Source organism: Brachyistius frenatus, unplaced genomic scaffold, assembly GCF_029030835.1.
Source record: "Brachyistius frenatus isolate BFR_SWC_R1_liver_20210118 unplaced genomic scaffold, ASM2903083v1 Contig_29, whole genome shotgun sequence".
Taxonomy (NCBI): domain Eukaryota; kingdom Metazoa; phylum Chordata; class Actinopteri; family Embiotocidae; genus Brachyistius; species Brachyistius frenatus.
Window position 1 is genome coordinate 1663752 of NW_027210628.1, and position 17088 is coordinate 1680839.

At 42.0% G+C, this 17088-nt stretch overlaps 2 protein-coding genes across 2 annotated transcripts in view; both read left to right on the forward strand.

Moving 5' to 3' along the window:
* Nucleotides 1-1220: 1220 nt before the first annotated feature.
* On the forward strand, nt 1221-8635 carry cope (COPI coat complex subunit epsilon). Its single transcript, XM_069699087.1, has 10 exons — nt 1221-1350; nt 1548-1610; nt 1727-1827; nt 2236-2388; nt 2958-3011; nt 3276-3357; nt 3697-3852; nt 6127-6195; nt 7881-7955; nt 8310-8635. Exons 1-10 carry the CDS (start codon nt 1249-1251, stop codon nt 8361-8363), a joined length of 909 nt encoding a protein of 302 aa, XP_069555188.1. The 5' UTR covers nt 1221-1248; the 3' UTR covers nt 8364-8635.
* A 259-nt stretch (nt 8636-8894) lies between these two features.
* The window catches only part of cers1 (ceramide synthase 1), a 31035-nt gene continuing 22841 nt past the window's right edge, over nt 8895-17088 (forward strand). The window contains exons 1-2 of the mRNA XM_069699093.1: nt 8895-9306; nt 9855-10095. Of these exons, the coding sequence (XP_069555194.1) occupies nt 9287-9306; nt 9855-10095 (261 nt within the window). The 5' untranslated portion in view covers nt 8895-9286. The remainder of the gene's footprint in view (nt 9307-9854; nt 10096-17088) is intronic.

Genomic DNA, 17088 nt, shown 5'->3' on the forward strand with positions numbered 1-17088 from the left:
GTGTCCAGGTCCCGGTCCCAAGGCTGGACGTTTCCCAGAGGAAATGCTGTTCAAGGAACAATGAGCAGGAACTGTGGCGAGCAGCTTTTTGTATCATGTACAAAATGATATACACACTTCATGAGTTGTTAAGTTACTTTTAGTTACATCACCATTTGCAAGCTTGTCCTAAAATGTGAGAATCTCCAATGAGAATATGCACATAGACTTCATCATGGTGATGGAGAAAAGAGGAGAGAGAGAGAAAAAACTGTGTCGGCGGATGTTTTCAGGGACAGGGGAAGTTTTTCTTCATTTGTCTAATGACGACAGGGGAATTCCCAAGGTCACATCCTTCCTGCATTGTTATGTTACCACTGTGTTAATTTTTTATTTGTGGTATTATTCTTGACATGTTTTGTTTCTTTAGCCTTGCAATGTCTTGCAATGTCCAGTGATAGCATTTTATTTACAAATGGAGCTGTATCAGCATTTCTTTGTATTTTATTGTAAAACTTTTGTGGATGCACATCTGCATCTTAAAAGAAAAAGACACTTGTAATGGTGAAATTGATCTGGAGCGTCCTCTAGTGGTTAGTGGGGGAAATGCTCTAAAAATCCCATTGGTAAGGTTTAACTGTGCAAAAACATTATCGAAACAAATAACAGCATTTTCAATTATATATATATAAACTACCTAACTACCTAAATAATAATGACATGATTATTGTTTTTACAAGATTGTTATATATCCATGTCTTTAGATTTGGTGTCATTCAACAATGGCATTTTTTTTGCTTGAAATAGGCCATTTTTAATGGATGGTTGCATTTTGTTTGAGTTGAAACAAATAATTACATTATACGCACATTATCTGTGCATTCTCTCAATAGATTAATATTGTTTAATCTATGAAATTTGAGAACAATGTAAAAATAATAGATGTATGAATGAAATGATTGTTTTGTGTCACCAATACGCTGGTCCTATTGGTGTGTGTGTGTGTGTGTGTGTGTGTGTGTGTGTGTGTGTGTGTGTGTGTGTGTGTGTGTGTGTGTGTGTGTGTGTGTGTGTGTGTGTGTGTGTGTGTGTGTGTTTGAAGGGGGTCCAAGAATTGTCCTTTTTTTTTTTAGGGCTAAACAGTAAATTTGATCTGACAGTCTCAGACAGCAATTGCACCTTGTTGTTAAACTCCATTTCCCACAATCCTCGGTAAATCGTAAAACGGTGACGTATTTTTGCTACGTGTCCGGAAACTCTGTAGTCAACATGGCGGCGCAGCAGGGCGATGTTGACGAGCTGTTCGACGTGAAAAATGCATATTACATCGGCAGTTATCAACAGTGTATTAATGAGGCTCAGAAGGTGAAGGTAGGTATCACATGTGAACATTTAACTGTCGTAAAGTGTATTACTTTGTTCATTGTTGCACCTCTTTGGCTAAAAAAAAAAAAAAAAAGCAGCCAACGCTGCGTTTGCCAGCAACAGTGCTAAATGTATTAGCTTCATATTTCTCTCGAGTGAACTGAGTTTGATATTAAACTGCAACTCGTGTTTTGCCTTTGAAGCCGTCATCACCGGAGAAGGAGGTTGAACGGGACATGTTTTTGTACAGAGCGTACATCGCTCAGGTAAGCCCGAGTGTCCCAGTGTCTAACTGCGATTAGACATTCACGTGTCATCAGACACAATCAAAAAATAAAATATATAAATATATATCTAACCCTGATGTCTTCTGCTCTTGCAGAGGAAGTATGCTGTTGTCCTGGATGACATCAAGGACAGCTCTCCCCCGGAGCTTCAGGCTGTGAAGATGTTCGCGGAGTATTTGTCCAGCGAAAGCAAAAGGTACCAGTTTACCTTTAACATTTAGTTCATCAGGGAAGGAGACCGGACAGGAGGGATACAACACAACACTACGCTGTTTGTCTACATACTCTATGTCAGTACTTTTATTCACATTTTTAGCAAAGGAATCTGTCAGTATCAAAATTTGACAAAGCACCAAATCAACTTTACTTATATATATTATATATATATATATATATACACATGTCTACAATAAAAGTTGAACAAAGTTAAGAAGCAACATTATTTTTTGCATTTTTGCCATTATCCAGGTAGTGCAGGATAGACAGACAGGGAATGAAATGGAGTAAGGTCTGGGTGATTGGGAATCAAACCGAGGACTCCCATTGGATCTTACCACTGGGTTTATTTATACATATTGTTGTTGTTGTTGTTGTTGTTGTTCAGGGATGCTATTGTTGCTGATTTGGACAAGAAGATGGCGAAGAGTGTGGATGCCGCCAACACCACCTTCCTCCTCATGGCCGCCTCCATCTACTACCATGAGATGAACACTGATGCTGCTCTCAGGACTCTGCACCAAGGAGAAAGCCTGGAGTGGTAAGAGGGGATCAAAATTATACTTTTTTTTACCATGTGTCAGCAAGATTTTATTCACGGCCCACTTGAAACTTATTTTACCGTATTTCACTTGACGGATGGAAATACTTACCAGAAGGTATGAAAGATCATTTAAATGTTTATTGGGAGAGAGAGGAATGGATTTTTTTTTTAATTTTTTTTTTTTTTTAGAGAATTTGCTTCTTGATTCACTGTGCTGCCAAATCTTCAAAAGTAAACAAACATGCATTTAAGGGTAATGTGGGTGTGTAAGAGATCAATGACATTTGTATACAAAAGTCATTGGTACTCTATTTAGTCTGGCATTTTGGTAAATATGACAGAAACATTCACGAAAAATCAACATCAGACTATAAAGGGTTCATTAGAATATGTAGACTCTACAGAGTTGAGTCCATTAATTTTGTTTTGTGAGTTGAAGTGGGTATTGGATGTGTACTACATCCGGCCCACATTTTTCTCCCCGTTGGTCTCTCGGTTTGGTTGCGTTTTGAGGAACTCGGCATAAAACTGACAAGACTGACACTAATCATTTGTTCATTCATCAGTATGGCCATGACCATTCAGGTGCTGCTGAGTCTGGATCGTTTGGACCTGGCAAGGTATGGTGTTATTTAATGTCGTCATGCAAAATACATAAAAAATAAATTATTATTTAGTTTTGTTACCTCAAGGCTCATAGAAAAATCTAAGTGCGTTCATTACAAACTAATATAACGTTGGGTTACTTAACATAATCCCTGGTTCTTTGCTAATGGTTGTGTAGTACAAAGTAGTAAAACATTTGCATAGATAAAAGCAGACACTGTTTATATTGAGGCTGTCTTCCTCAAGTCACAATGACAAAATATTTATTTCTTCGCCAGGAAAGAGCTGAAAAAGATGCAGGAGCAGGATGAGGATGCTACTCTGACCCAGCTAGCCACAGCCTGGGTTAATATTGCAGTGGTGAGGAGAAACGCATTCATTCATTTCTGTAACATCACAAAGATATGGGATCAATACATGAATAAATGCTCCGTCATGAAAAATTTGTTAACCCTCTGCCCACAGTGGAGTGATCGGAGTAATGTGTCTGAGTGTACAAGTACATTAAATTCCTCTTAATCACATTATCAACACTCAGGTTGTATTGTGATGGACCGAAGCGCAAGCTGGATCGACTGTTTTACTAAAACGGCTCATGTTGCATATGTGTATCCCCAACACTTTAAAAAAAAAACACGTGGTGCACTTATCAATAACCCCCAGAGTGATCGCTGACTGACGCTCTGCTTGTTGTTTCAGGGTGGAGAGAAGCTGCAGGATGCCTACTACATTTTCCAAGAGATGTCTGACAAGTACTCGTCCACGCTGCTGCTTCTCAACGGGCAGGCGGCCTGCTACATGGCTCAGAACAAGTGGGAGGAGGCTGAGGGAGTGCTTCAGGAGGCACTGGATAAGGTTAGAAGACTGTAGTCTGTTCTTTGTTTTTGACTCTTGTTTTATATCTTCCTCTCTGAAATATATATTGGCATATTGAGCTTGCTGTAGTGGAATCACTGTATATTCACTTTTTAGTCCCCATAAAGCCTTTCATGCCTTCTTTTTGAGGATGTTTTTCGATCCACATCATCCATAAGTAAATCCTTATTAAATGCTTGCTGAACACAGGGGAGTTGTTGCAGAGGTGCTATGTAACGTGAATATAGGGTTAAACCTTATCAACCAAATTCAAATTTTTACCAAAACCCTTTAGTAAAAGAAAAGTCACGAGTATACTAGTGGAAATGACTCACTTTTAGCTTAATAATGGGGAAATGTCAATAAGTCATAAGCAACAATATGTGACAAATCAGATATGTGACCATCTGTTGAGACTTCCTTTAATAATGTAATGTGCAGTTGGAAAAAAAAAAAAAAATCATCTGGCCTCATTGTTACAGCAGATGGCAGCACATACTCTTTATGTAGCCCAACAATAATGTGCTTCATTTCTAACAGAGTTCAGCTTGGCCTGTAAATGTTTAGTGTTGTATTATATATTATGGATTTTTGTTGACTGTAGTTGTAAAAAATTACATCTCTCTCTAAATGATCATCGTCTTCATTGTGAATGGATGTGTTGGACACCTCCTGTCTATTAGCCAGATGACTTTGATGAATTAGTAATTCAGCACCATGACGTAGACCCCAGGTTCATGGTGTCTTGTGTGGGAATCATCCCACAGTCGTATTGGTTACATTTTTACAAAACAGCGGTTATCCATTGATGTTGTCTCTCCACGAACACACAACAGGAATGTAATGTGACTTATCAGTGCTCGCGTTCTGTCTCCCGAAGGCAGCCAAATGTTTTTTTGTGATAGATCAAATCAATAAGCAGAAGTGATAGTTTTGCATACATACACTGAGAAATATACAGTTTTGGAGTGACACTCATAATTCCCTTCTACTTCCATTTTAAATGGCAGACTGCAGCATTAGACTGGATCACCGCAGCACATGGCGAGCTCTTTTAACATTTATTAGCAAAGTTTGACTGTTCAACAACGTCCAGTTTGCCATAATTACATTGTGACTAGTTGGAATCTTTATTCAAGATATCGTTGACATTATTCTGACTTGTTAAAGCGACATCTGTAGAGTCAGTTTGGACTTCCAAAAAAATAGTTGCATTTATCATAAACGTCATTATAACTAATCTGTGGTCAAGTGTGACGTTGCTCGTGCGAGGCTTCCTATTAAATATTGGCCCTGCAAAGCATTTGAACCACAGTTAGCAGAATCAATAGCTTCTGCTGTATGCGGGCAGCAGCATTAACGGCGGTCAAAAATTCAAACTTCAGGCTTCTCTGACGTGTCTCAGGGTCTTGCCAAATGGTTGCTGAGCTACCTTAAGTTGCTTTCGCCTCCCTCTGACTACAATTTTTAATATAACTAAAGATTTCTGCAACATCCTTTCACCCCGTCAAAACTCAAAATGTATTTAAAAATATGTATAACTTGATAATGCATATTTACAATTAAATTACGACTATTCCTAATTCCAGTTCATGATATATACAAACAGGGTTTTCCCACCATCGTAACAATTATGTGCAGCACTCAAGTGTTTTTTCACAACACTGAAGCCACTAAAAGCTTCACTTGAAGTTTTGTTTTCACAATGTTCGGTGATTATTCTTTTCATTTCAGACATTGCATATTTAGATAAATATTGTTTTGACAATAATCCAAACTTACGTGAAAATGCATAGTTTTTAGTCGGACTGCCGTCCACCCACGCTGGAGCCACAGCAATAGCCCTGCAGAAACCGAGAAAACCCAGAACAACTCCCACTAAATTTAGGATATCTAAAAAAAGGAAAATGTACCCATGTTGAACCGGAATTACAAGTCGTCATTTGTTAAATAGAAGGAATTATGGTGTGGATATCTGAAATGTTCTTTCCGACTCGGGAGAATTGAATTTTGGATATCTCCAATACATAAATCCAGTGTTGCTATAATGTTAAAATAGCCATTGCAGCTACTTGCAACACCTTGTTGTCTGCTGTACTTGTGACAGAGAATTCAGATCATTTTCTTTTAGTGTGTGCTCCCAGCAAGAGACACAAAACGTGCTACACAGAAGGTACGATTATCTTTCACGGTCTAGTTTCCACTCGTCCTGTTAGCTTTGTGAGAATAAGCCTGTGAATTTCTGTATCTCTCGCCTTCTCTCTCCCCTATCAGGACAGCAGCCACCCTGAGACGCTGATCAACCTCATAGTGCTGACCCAGCACCTGGGCAAGGCTCCCGAGGTGAGACTTTGGACTCTAAACTGTTAACGACGGCACTGTTTTTTAACAACCATCAGTTCAGCAGTTTCCTTCAGACAAACTGGTCCTCTGTCAAAAAGGACTTCAAACAACGTTGTTCAGATGCACATGTTCGCTACTTCATGTGTTTGTTTTGTGTAAATCAGGAAACCATATTCCAGCGAGCAACATCTTTTATAATAGAAAGTATTGCTCATGTATATCTGTTGGTTTAGAGAGGTGTGTGTGTGTGTGTGTGTGTGTGTGTGTGTGTTATACAACCTGAAACTCAGAGTTCATGAGATAAAGACTCAACTATCTTCCTTCCATCTGATGGACTTGATAGCAATGTGATAGGATGCTGACCATTAACTCGCAGTCACCATTAAAAACGCTCTGCCTGTGATAACCGCTGATTAGCACACATCACTCAAGGTTAACTGGAATTATGTGGACATTTCTCTGCAAACTGGCTTAAAAAATGCCTTATTTGTGGGTATGACGGAAGAGACTGAACAGACTTTATGACTGAAAGGTACTTTTTGCCTAAATTGAAGCGAAACAAAGTTTTCCAGTTGGTTGTTCCAGACGATGACAGACGGTTCGACTCGCTGCTTCTGTGCAGCAAAAATATGATTGTTTTCCGTTTCCTCCATCATGACTGAAATGAGATCAGAAAGTTTCCCAAGAACAAAGCTGTTTGGCGACTTTCAAACGACAATATTGAAAGTACCTTCGTTCCTAGAAGCTCTACAACCCACAGTTCGAGCAGTAGTTTTACTCAATGACATAAAATATTTATGACTAATGGCTAATTTAGCAACAAGTTAAGTTTTGGGTATAAAAATCATCATTTGACACTGTGTACAGCTTAGTTGTGGTTTCATCATATTCGATTGACAGTGGCTGGCAGCGGGTTGGTTGGCGCACAGTGTTTGACATTGACTGTGTTCCAAATGACGTACTTCCCTTAGTACACTCGCATATAATAGGCTTACATGTTAGTACACTTACCGATGTTGTACTTGACTATCAAATCGCACACTACCGTACTGCACTCACCAGAAATAACTGGAATAAATGCATCACCTGCCAATATATCGACCAGCTTCATTTATTTTACCCAGAAGTTAACGTGTTTCTTACCCTCTGTTTATCACAATAAACAAACTGAAGGCTTCCGTCCAGCAGCAGTATGGTGGGACTTGGTGAAAAATAAACACTTTAGCACAGTTTTCAGCAACAGCTGCTGCTTCCTCGGCCGTGAGTGTAGAAAGAGTCCAGTGTTTTTAACAACTCAGTTTGTGGACTGTTTTGAGTTCACTATCCAGGGAACTTATAGTGCACTCCATGTTTCCACACTTGACGCACTTATGCGCTCCAAACACTGTTCGTATGTAAGGACACGGTTTTGAACACAGCAGTTGTCGTCTTCCACCCGGTTGTCAGCAACTTCAGACTGCAAGAGCTCAGACAGGCACGCACACGTGCAGAAATCTCCCGTGAAGGAAAAACAAACAATTTCAGACCCCGAAAAACATGTTCCATTGTTGACAAACCTTCATAACCTTTGCTTTGAAAACCTGTTCTTCGCAGGTGTTTAAACTTTGTCCAGGAGGATCTTGTTAGCTGTTGCTTACTGTTGTCACTGTCTAACTTCAGCATGCTCTGTCTCTGTCTGTCATCAGGTCACTAATCGGTACCTCTCCCAGCTGAAAGATGCACACAAAGCCCACCCATTCCTCAAAGACTATTTAGCCAAGGTAACTCACCCGTGGTTGGAGGGATACCTCTGTCCCATGTCCAGGACTAGTTAGTCTCAGAAAACCCACCGACCGTTGTTGGCACGCCTTCTTGATTGTACTCTGTTGTCATTTAATTACCTGGCTTGAATGTCACGATGGTTCGGCAGCCGATGTCCGGCTGATGCATTAAACGCCAAATCTTTAGCCTTCGTCACACGTTGTGTTGTTATGACACAAGAGCGCAGATGTACATAAACGTGCTAAAACTGGGTTACACCGTTAACAAACAACCCATGCCATGCGCAGCTGTTCCTATATTTTTTTATTTCCGCGGTGTGTAACTGTTTCCTCCGCTCTTTGTTTTTCCTGCAGGAGAATGAGTTTGACAGACTATCGATGCAGTACGCTCCCACCGCGACGGCATAAAACATCTGCTTCTACCGAGGCACCTTAACAGTGGACTTTAGTTCAACACCACGAAGTCAACACACAGACACTCTCTCTGTCACTTAAATACACTTGTTTTGATACTTTTACTTGGCTGTGTTATTTAAACCACCCTAAAGTCGTAATTTCCCTGAGGGGGCGGGGGCAGACGAAACATGTCAGTCTGCCTCCATTCTTTAGAAATGTGCATTTCTTTTCCTGACATCTGTGATGCAAGCATTCCTTTGAAATGATAATAAATGTTTAATACCGGTACCGTGTCCCCTGTGTGGATCTGTGAGCAAGCAGAAGGAGGATACATGCATGAATTCGAGAAAAGAAATCCAATCACGAGGAGGAAGTGCTCTCTGACATCTGAGCAAGATGTAAACGTGCGTGTGACGCCTTTGTGTGTTACTGTCGCTTTAAGTCATCCTTTGTAATCCTCGGTGCTTCAAGCAGAGGGTTCAAATAGAAGATAGCGGTCCTAATTACGTCACGCCCCCTCTCTTTTTTTTTTTTTTTTTTTTTTCCCCTCCTCATTTGGCTAAAACGCAGAAGAGCTGTCCCGGTTTCGACGCACGAGTTGGTCCCCGCGGAGAGCAGCGCGCGTCTTGTCAGCCTCAGACACGTTGACCAGCGGGAGGAGGAGGAGAAGCAGCAGCAGCGGCGGCGGCGGCCTCCTTCACAGGATAATACCCCTTCTTTATTTATCCTTTCCTTTTCGCTGGAATAACTCGCCTTCGTGTGCCGATTTGTTGTGAATCTGCTGCTCCGGCTCCCGCAGCGGCTCAGAGACGTTACATAAGGCGAATAACGGACAGAGATGAGCGCGTGTGTGACAGCGTAGCGGCACAATAATCTGGTTGGGTTTTGGCGCTGGAAAGGCGGCACAAACGGCGGACCTCGATCTCAATTCGTTGATGTATGTGTCCTCGATCCGGTTATTAAACCAACTCGTTCAAGCAGCTCGCTCGCTTGGAAGCTGCTGCTCATGCTGGTCCATTCACTATCGTGCGCGTTTGATTGAACTCGGCTAGGCGGCTAACCGGGACGCGCTGCTGCCGCAGATGAGCCGTGTGCGTAGCGGGATGGTGATCAGAAGAAACCTCCAGCAGACTGGCGCTAATGGCTCAGATTAATAGGCGAAACGTGTTTATTATTTAGTTTGTTTGATTATCAAATCCAGCTCTTGTCGGTTTGTCTGGTCAGACGTGGTGGGCCCTGCCATCATTCATAAAACTGTCCTGAAGGCGAAGAATGGGCCCACGTCTTAATTTGGAAAACAAAGAATTAGGCTACTGAAGAGGGTAAGCTGGTTAGATAAGCTTGTTCTAGCTGTTTTAGTTGAGCTAACAAACTGGTTGACCGATCGGTCTGGACTGTACTGCTCGCCGGACTCCCTCTGTTCCTCAGCTGGAGTAATTTCTCACGGGGTTTTTTTTTTTTTGTGTGTGTGTGACTGTGTCTGTGTCGCACCACAATGGGTAGCCATGCCGGGAGCGCCGGGCCGGTGGAAGTGGAGCCCATGCCGGGATACTTGGACCTCATCACCAGAGCCTCCACCGTCCTGCTTGGCGCATGGAGAGACTGTCGGAGCTGCGGGCTGGAGCTCTCCAAACGGACTCTCCTGGATAACGCGTACATTACCTGGACCGAAATCGCCCTGTTTTTCTTTTGCGCCTTCTTGTGGACGCAGGTCAGGCGGGGACTGACAGAAAGTCTGTTTAAGGTGGGTGACACACAATCGCTACACAGACTGATCTCCCAGCTCCCCTGCGTTCATTTATTTACACCGTTAAGTAATGATCCCAGGAGCCCATCGCTTTAATTGAAACCCCAGCAGTGCTGAAGTGTGGCCACTGAGCCTCCCATTTCTCAGGAGGTGGAGGTGCAGACACATGCGCTCATGCATGCAGCAGACTGAGTGGGAGGCGTCGGGTGTTGTTCGCAGGTGGGAACGGGATCCTGTAGAATTTGAGTTTACAGGAAGCAGTTAGGAGGAGAGAGAGCCTTCACCCTCACCGTCAGAAAATGTGAACACAGGCCACCAGCTGCTGCACACGCAGCTTCCCATCATTTTGGCTCTTGTGAGTCATTCAAGATGGTGGCACGTTCAAGTAGTGTAAGGAAGTGTGTGCACATGTACCATCAGTCAGATACACGCGGTGGCTGCTGTGGGGTTCAAAGACATACTTAAGACATGAGCACAGCGTGTGCAGAGAGGGCCGTAAGGATGAAGGGAAGAAATGTGTGTTTTTTACACTCTTCAAGCAAATATTTGAACTGTGCATGTGTGACAAATGCACATGACTAAAGAAATTCTTGAAAACTATTCACATTTCCCATGTGGATATTCTGGTAGAATTTTTATTGATAAATGGCACTGAATTGCAATCTTACATCTTTGCAGGTGTTTTGTTGCTTTATGTTGTGAGGAAGTTTATTTATTTATTTTATTTTGTTTGTTATAATCCCAGCCAAGTTAAATCCTATCAAGACTGATATCAGTAAAGTATCTTCATCTGTAATTTGTAATCTGGTAACAGATTACATCTGTTGTGGTGCCAGTGCCAGTCTGAACATTTGTAACAGTCAGTATAATCCCAAAGTTGAAAGATTTGGGTTTTACACACACACACACACACACACACACACACACACACACACACACACACACACACACACACACACACACACACACACACACACACACACACACACACACTGCTGAAATAAATCCTTTTAAAAGATTATAAATTAGGGGTGGGCAGTGATAATAAAATCCAGTATATTTAATTTTAATGTATAAACTCATAATTTAACAGCAGCGATATTCATAAAATCTTGCATTTCTGGAAATCAATTGAGAAACTTTTGATAGTAAAAGCAGTTGGTGATGTCTGTACAATCTAGTGAATTAGACACCTGAGAAATCTCAAGTGTTTCATCACATTGATTGAACAATCATATAAAAATCTAATATTGTCATCAGCCCGTCTTGCTCACTGATTTGCGCACCACATTAGATGCATGCTGCTGTCGTAAAGTAGAAAAATCATGCTATGTTTTAAGATGCCTGACAATGTGAAATTACAAAACTGCAGCGTCTCTAAAAGCAGCATCTTACCTCAATGCGTCTCTGAGGCCAGACGCTCAGGCTGTGCTCTGACAGACTGGCCCTGTGCCCAGGTCTCCTATATTCCCTTCACCCATCCAAGTCCCTCCACCCTGTTGCTGGGGAGGGGCCCTTTGCCTACAGATAGCCTGGATGTGGCCTCTGGCTCGTGATTGTGCCATCATCGGGGGTGGGGGTGGAGTGTCCACACATGGTTAGATGATGGTGTCGGAGCAGTAGCTCAGGGCCTCATGTGTGAAGCCAGATGAGGTCTGAGAATGCAAAGAATGAGGCCTGTTCTCCCTTTTACATTATGTATGTGTGTCAGTGTGACTCACTGACTACTATATGGAACATTAAGGGTTGGACCCGGTGCGAGGATTGGAGACTAAGGGCTGTGAAGGATGAGGTGAGATTTTGAATGTGGATTGAATTAAGACCTCCTCAGTGTGCCCTTGGTTATTCAGTGCATGTGTGATAAATAGCACATTTACAGTGCTTACATTAGGGATGAGGAGGATGGGTTCAGTGTCAGGTCATCCGTGCTGGGAAAATGCAATACAAGTATTGCTGTTATACATCACAGAAGCTGAGGAGGGCTGTCAGGAGAGCACAACTGCATTGTTTGAGGTCTTGTTTGAGCAGAGCATAAGCCGCTGACACGGAACAAAACGGGATGCTTGCTCCCGTGTAAAGTTGGACGTTAAGTAAACCGCAGTGCATTTATTGACTTGTCAGTAATGAATGAATGTGTGGTTCTGCCGGGGTTGAAATCGCTGTGGTTTGTGATTCGGAGTAAAGTAGCTAAACTGTCATAGGCTCAATAAATTACAGTGCAGACGATCATCTTACTTGATTAGATTCAGAGCTCATGGCATATAGACATTACATATTAGACGACAGTGGACAGAGCGCTTGATATGTAATCCTGTTGTGACCTTAATGAAGAGAATTATGATTTGATGTGAGGTGATGAATGGACGTTGTTGACTGACCTATGTGAAGCTCAAAGAATGGTGAGCTGAATAAATCATACATGCATTATTACATGTGTCAGTTACACAGAGAGGCATTTGTTTGTTAACTTTATGAAATTTGTTTGATTAGTTTTTGTATTATTCATTCTGCATGGATTCATGGATGGAAAAATAGACATGAGTTTCCCATGTTTCCTACATGGGACACTTGATCAGATGTATGACGCATGTTTACCATATGTTGTAACATATAATAACATGGGGAAAATATGGGGAAGAGTTTTCACATAGGAATCTACACGAGCTTCACACATTATGCCATGAAAACTTTTCCCAAAATACATGTTTCATATGTGCACAATCACATGTGTCATGTGATAACATGAGTGTTTGCACATGTGAAATCGATGTGGTTTTTGGTAAGGGAATATAAATCTGCAATGACCAGGTAATTTATTGATTAGCCAACTGACAGAAAATGAATCTGCAATTAATCTTTTCAAATTTAAGTGTGTGCTATTTATTACTTTGTAGTAAACGTGATATTTTGGGATTTAAACCTTTTTTCTGATATTGAATGAGGTCACCTGCTGCTTTAGGTTATTGTTATGGGTATTTTAACTTATTTAATAGTGAAGAAAATAATTTTGTTATTATATAATGTGAATTAACAAGGCATTTAGTAGGTGAATACAGGTAGTAATATTGAGTCGGTCGACCCTTGCAGTGTTATTCTGTAATGATATGGCATTTGGTTTGTTCTTTAAAACAGATTAATACTCTGTAAAGAAAATAGTTCTAATCTTCAGCTTGAGTTTCTTGTCGTAAATCAAGCTGTAGTTGCAGAAGTTGCAGGTGAGTTCCAGAATTGCTCTGCCATGGGCTGATGAATAAAAATAATTAGTTTCCTGTTTTGTTACTTACAGCACTCGCTGTCATGTTTGAGGAATGAAAGGTGACCCACTTAAAATCTCCACTTACTATTTATTTTCTCCAGTACAGATCCCAGTTATGAAAGCAGGCCAGGTGATAATAGATGTTTTTTTTCCCTGCTGTGTTGTTTTTGCCAACTGTTTTTTGTTTTGGTCAGTGGGAACACAACGAAAGCAGCCAAAACCTTGTTCCACAAGTGTGAGACTTTGTGTACTCTGGCTGAACACATTCACAGTCAGAAGCAGTCAGACTTTGTTCAGGAGACACTGAATCTTCTGCATTGGGAGGATTTATATTGCAATCACTTGAGCCAGCAGGTATTCAGACAGTTGCTTTTATGGTCAAAGTTGCAAACCTGGAGGTTGGATGAACCGTCTTTTGTCCTGAATTGGACTGTTCCTGATGTGCCAGCCTCTCTGTATTTACGTTAACCAAAAAGGGGTGAAATCAGGTTCCACATGGTATCATCATTTCACGTGTCGCTGAGCATGCTATTGGAAGTGGGGGAGACAGCTCTTGTGCACAGCAGTGTGTGGTTGAGTGAGTGTTTTTCATCATGTTTCACATTCGGTTTGATGCCTGGCTGTACGAGTCACAGGGGCACCTATTCAGGTTAAATTAAACACGACTTGTTTATAAGCCACTTGTGTTGTGCTGTTATGTAAGATACTGTGGTGCCTCACCGTGTTCTGCATCATCCACCGCCACCACCGACGCTGGTATTATAAAAGTCAAACAAAAGTAAATGTGTCCTTAGAATTTAAGTGAAGAAGCCCTTCGGAGGGAAATGCACCATCTAAATGTTGCACAAACCTGAAAGTAGCACTACTCCTTCCTCTTTTCCTTTTTTAGCTTCACCCAGCACAAACATGTTAGTGTGCAGGTTTAAACGCGGGCTCATGTGCAGCGCTGTAAGTGTTGCTTTGTATTTATAATCACGTGTGCGTGTCTGTGTTTATGAGTGTGTAAGGTTTGAAGTGCTTGTGTTTGTATGCATTTTGACAATCACAGGAGTGTATGTTCAGTTTTTAAGTGACCACTCCCTACATCAACAGCAAATGATTAGAGAGTGAATGACTGTGTAAAAACTAGTGAAAAAAAAGAGGCGTGTGATGATAGTTCAGGAAGAGAAGAGAAGAGAAGAGGTGATCTGAGTGAATGACTAAATAAATAAGGATGAGCGAGAGGAAGGAAGGATTGGAGAAGTGGGGTAGTGTAGCCGGACAACTGACTCGGCATGCTGCAGACAATCATTAACTCGATGACACAGACACACACTGGAAGACATGCATATGTTGGTAAAGGGACGTATGCTGTTTTAAATACGCAGCAACTTCTGTTCTGCTTTCTAAACTTAGTACCCAGCAGCATCATGCGTTTGAAAGCAACAACGTGCTTGCTGCTCAGTCGTCAAACCCTCAGCAGCAGTTTATAACTGCTCTCATAAGTGCTTCCCATAGCCCCTCACACACACACACACACACACACACACACACACACACACACACACACACACACACACACACACACACACACACACACACACACACACACACACACACACCTCATCCCCCTGCTGTTGGTCTTGGTCTAAATGTGAGACCAGCCTGAGGTTTGACAAGGTTCCCAACCACAGATCCCAGATCACTTTCCACTAAGCTCCTGCTCATTGTTGTGCATTAGAGCCACAGAGAGACACCTGATACTGGACATGTGGTTAAGGGGAAGTGATATCCATTCAGCCAAAAGTGCCCACTCAGGTGAAACTTGCTTGTAATTTTGACACTGATTGCAAGCAATTGTTATTTGTTATGAAGTCTGGCTATCGTTAGCCTTCCCCCTCTCCTCTCCTCTGCTTCCCTCTCGTGACTCAACTTTCTAATTTGTCATCACATTGCGTGTGGATGGAAGATCTTTCACTATCACCTGACACGTGATCTCTCTCCACCATGTGCTTCAACGTGTCATACATCACAAATACAATGCACTTATGGGATCACCAAGCTGTCCGCTCCATGGTTTCCCCCTCGCGGGATGCAAAAAAATCTGAATTTGTCACTGACTGATATTGTGATTGATTATATAATTCCTAATACAGAGCAATACGATGTTCCCAACCTCGGGGGCTACAAAAAGTTGAATGTCTGATGGCTTTCTGTTCTGATGCTGGTGTTGTGCACTGGTACACTCACCTGCCTGCAGGTTTGTTCCGGCCTATTTTTGCACTCGGCATTAAGCTGGTCAGCTCTGCTGCCATATTTGGAAGCTCACTTTTTACCTGCTGATTTCCATATACCTGCTGAGGACTGAAACCATTATTTTTGAAGGGCCATATTATTGCGAACGATACCGCAAAGGTTGACTGACTCCATGTTACTTGCAGTCTTACTCACTCACAGGATGCTATGCTAACCCTACCTTAATACGACTACCCACATTGCTCATACACCCATGTACCGATTACAAAGCATTAACAACGAGGTGAGAGTGTGCAGTATCTCACTAGAGTTGGGAAGTGGGCACCTCCCTTCACCGGTGTTTCGTCGAGTTAGACCCACGACACCTCAGGAGAGCCCAACAGCAGTACTACCGTCCCAGGGCTACTCCCCTCAATACTCACCCACCACCTCTGCTCTGTCTGCCTCACGCCACAAGGACTTTTGTCTACAAACTTTTGTCTGGCAACGTTATCTTTGCTGAAAGCCACAGGCTCATACCTGCTGCATGACCACCACTACCATTCCATCTTGACCAAATACAAAGACTACCCTGCTACTATGACTTGTGCCTATATACCTTGGCAACATTATCTTTCAAGCACAAATACCAGACATTCCCCAGTTGTAGCTTTTCAGTGCTACATTTCTATCATTTATAGACCAAATGATTATACGATTAATTAGAAACTAGATTAATTGAATCGTTTTGTTGCATATTATTATTATTATTATTATCTTTTTCTTGCTTTTCAAATGTGACTTTAACATTTTGTGAACTAAAGGATTCATGGATTGATTAAAAATAAAACCTATTGGCATATCAGTTATTGATGAGAGCAATCATTAGTTGTATTGCTGTTTTTAATCTCCTTCAACAGGTGGACAGAAGAGCCTGTAGCCTTCAGGTTTCTTCAGAAATTCTCTATATTTGGTATTTCATGAACTGTTTTATTATACGACCCTGTCATCCACTGTAAGCCAGGAGCTGCTGTAACTCCCCTCAAAAGCAGCAGGTCATTGATTTCATTCTGGGATAAAACGGGAAGTGGTCGTTCAGTCCTACGTTGAATCCTACTCGAAGCAGCCACATAACTGTACATGGCACCAGCTACAAAGCAGGGTCATGAATCAGCTCTGTTTGGTGAGTGTGACAGTCCGACTCTTCTGGTCAGCTGGAATGTGCCATGAGGCCTTGAGGGAGGCAACAGAGCTGCCTTGGCCTGCCTCTCAATCATTTTCCTCTCTCGCTCTCTCGCTCTCTCTCTCTTTCACTCTCTCTGTCCCATTTATTTTCCTCCAGATAGACACAGCGGACAGGCTTTCACTGCGCAGGGACACAGCCACTATGGGCTTCTCGCTTGGCAGCTGTCCCTCCTCTAACAAGGACACTTTATAAGAGCGTGTGAGAATGCAGTGGTCAGAGGAAACCAAAGTTCATTTAGCCTTCTCCACACATCATACTTCATGCACTTTTAAGC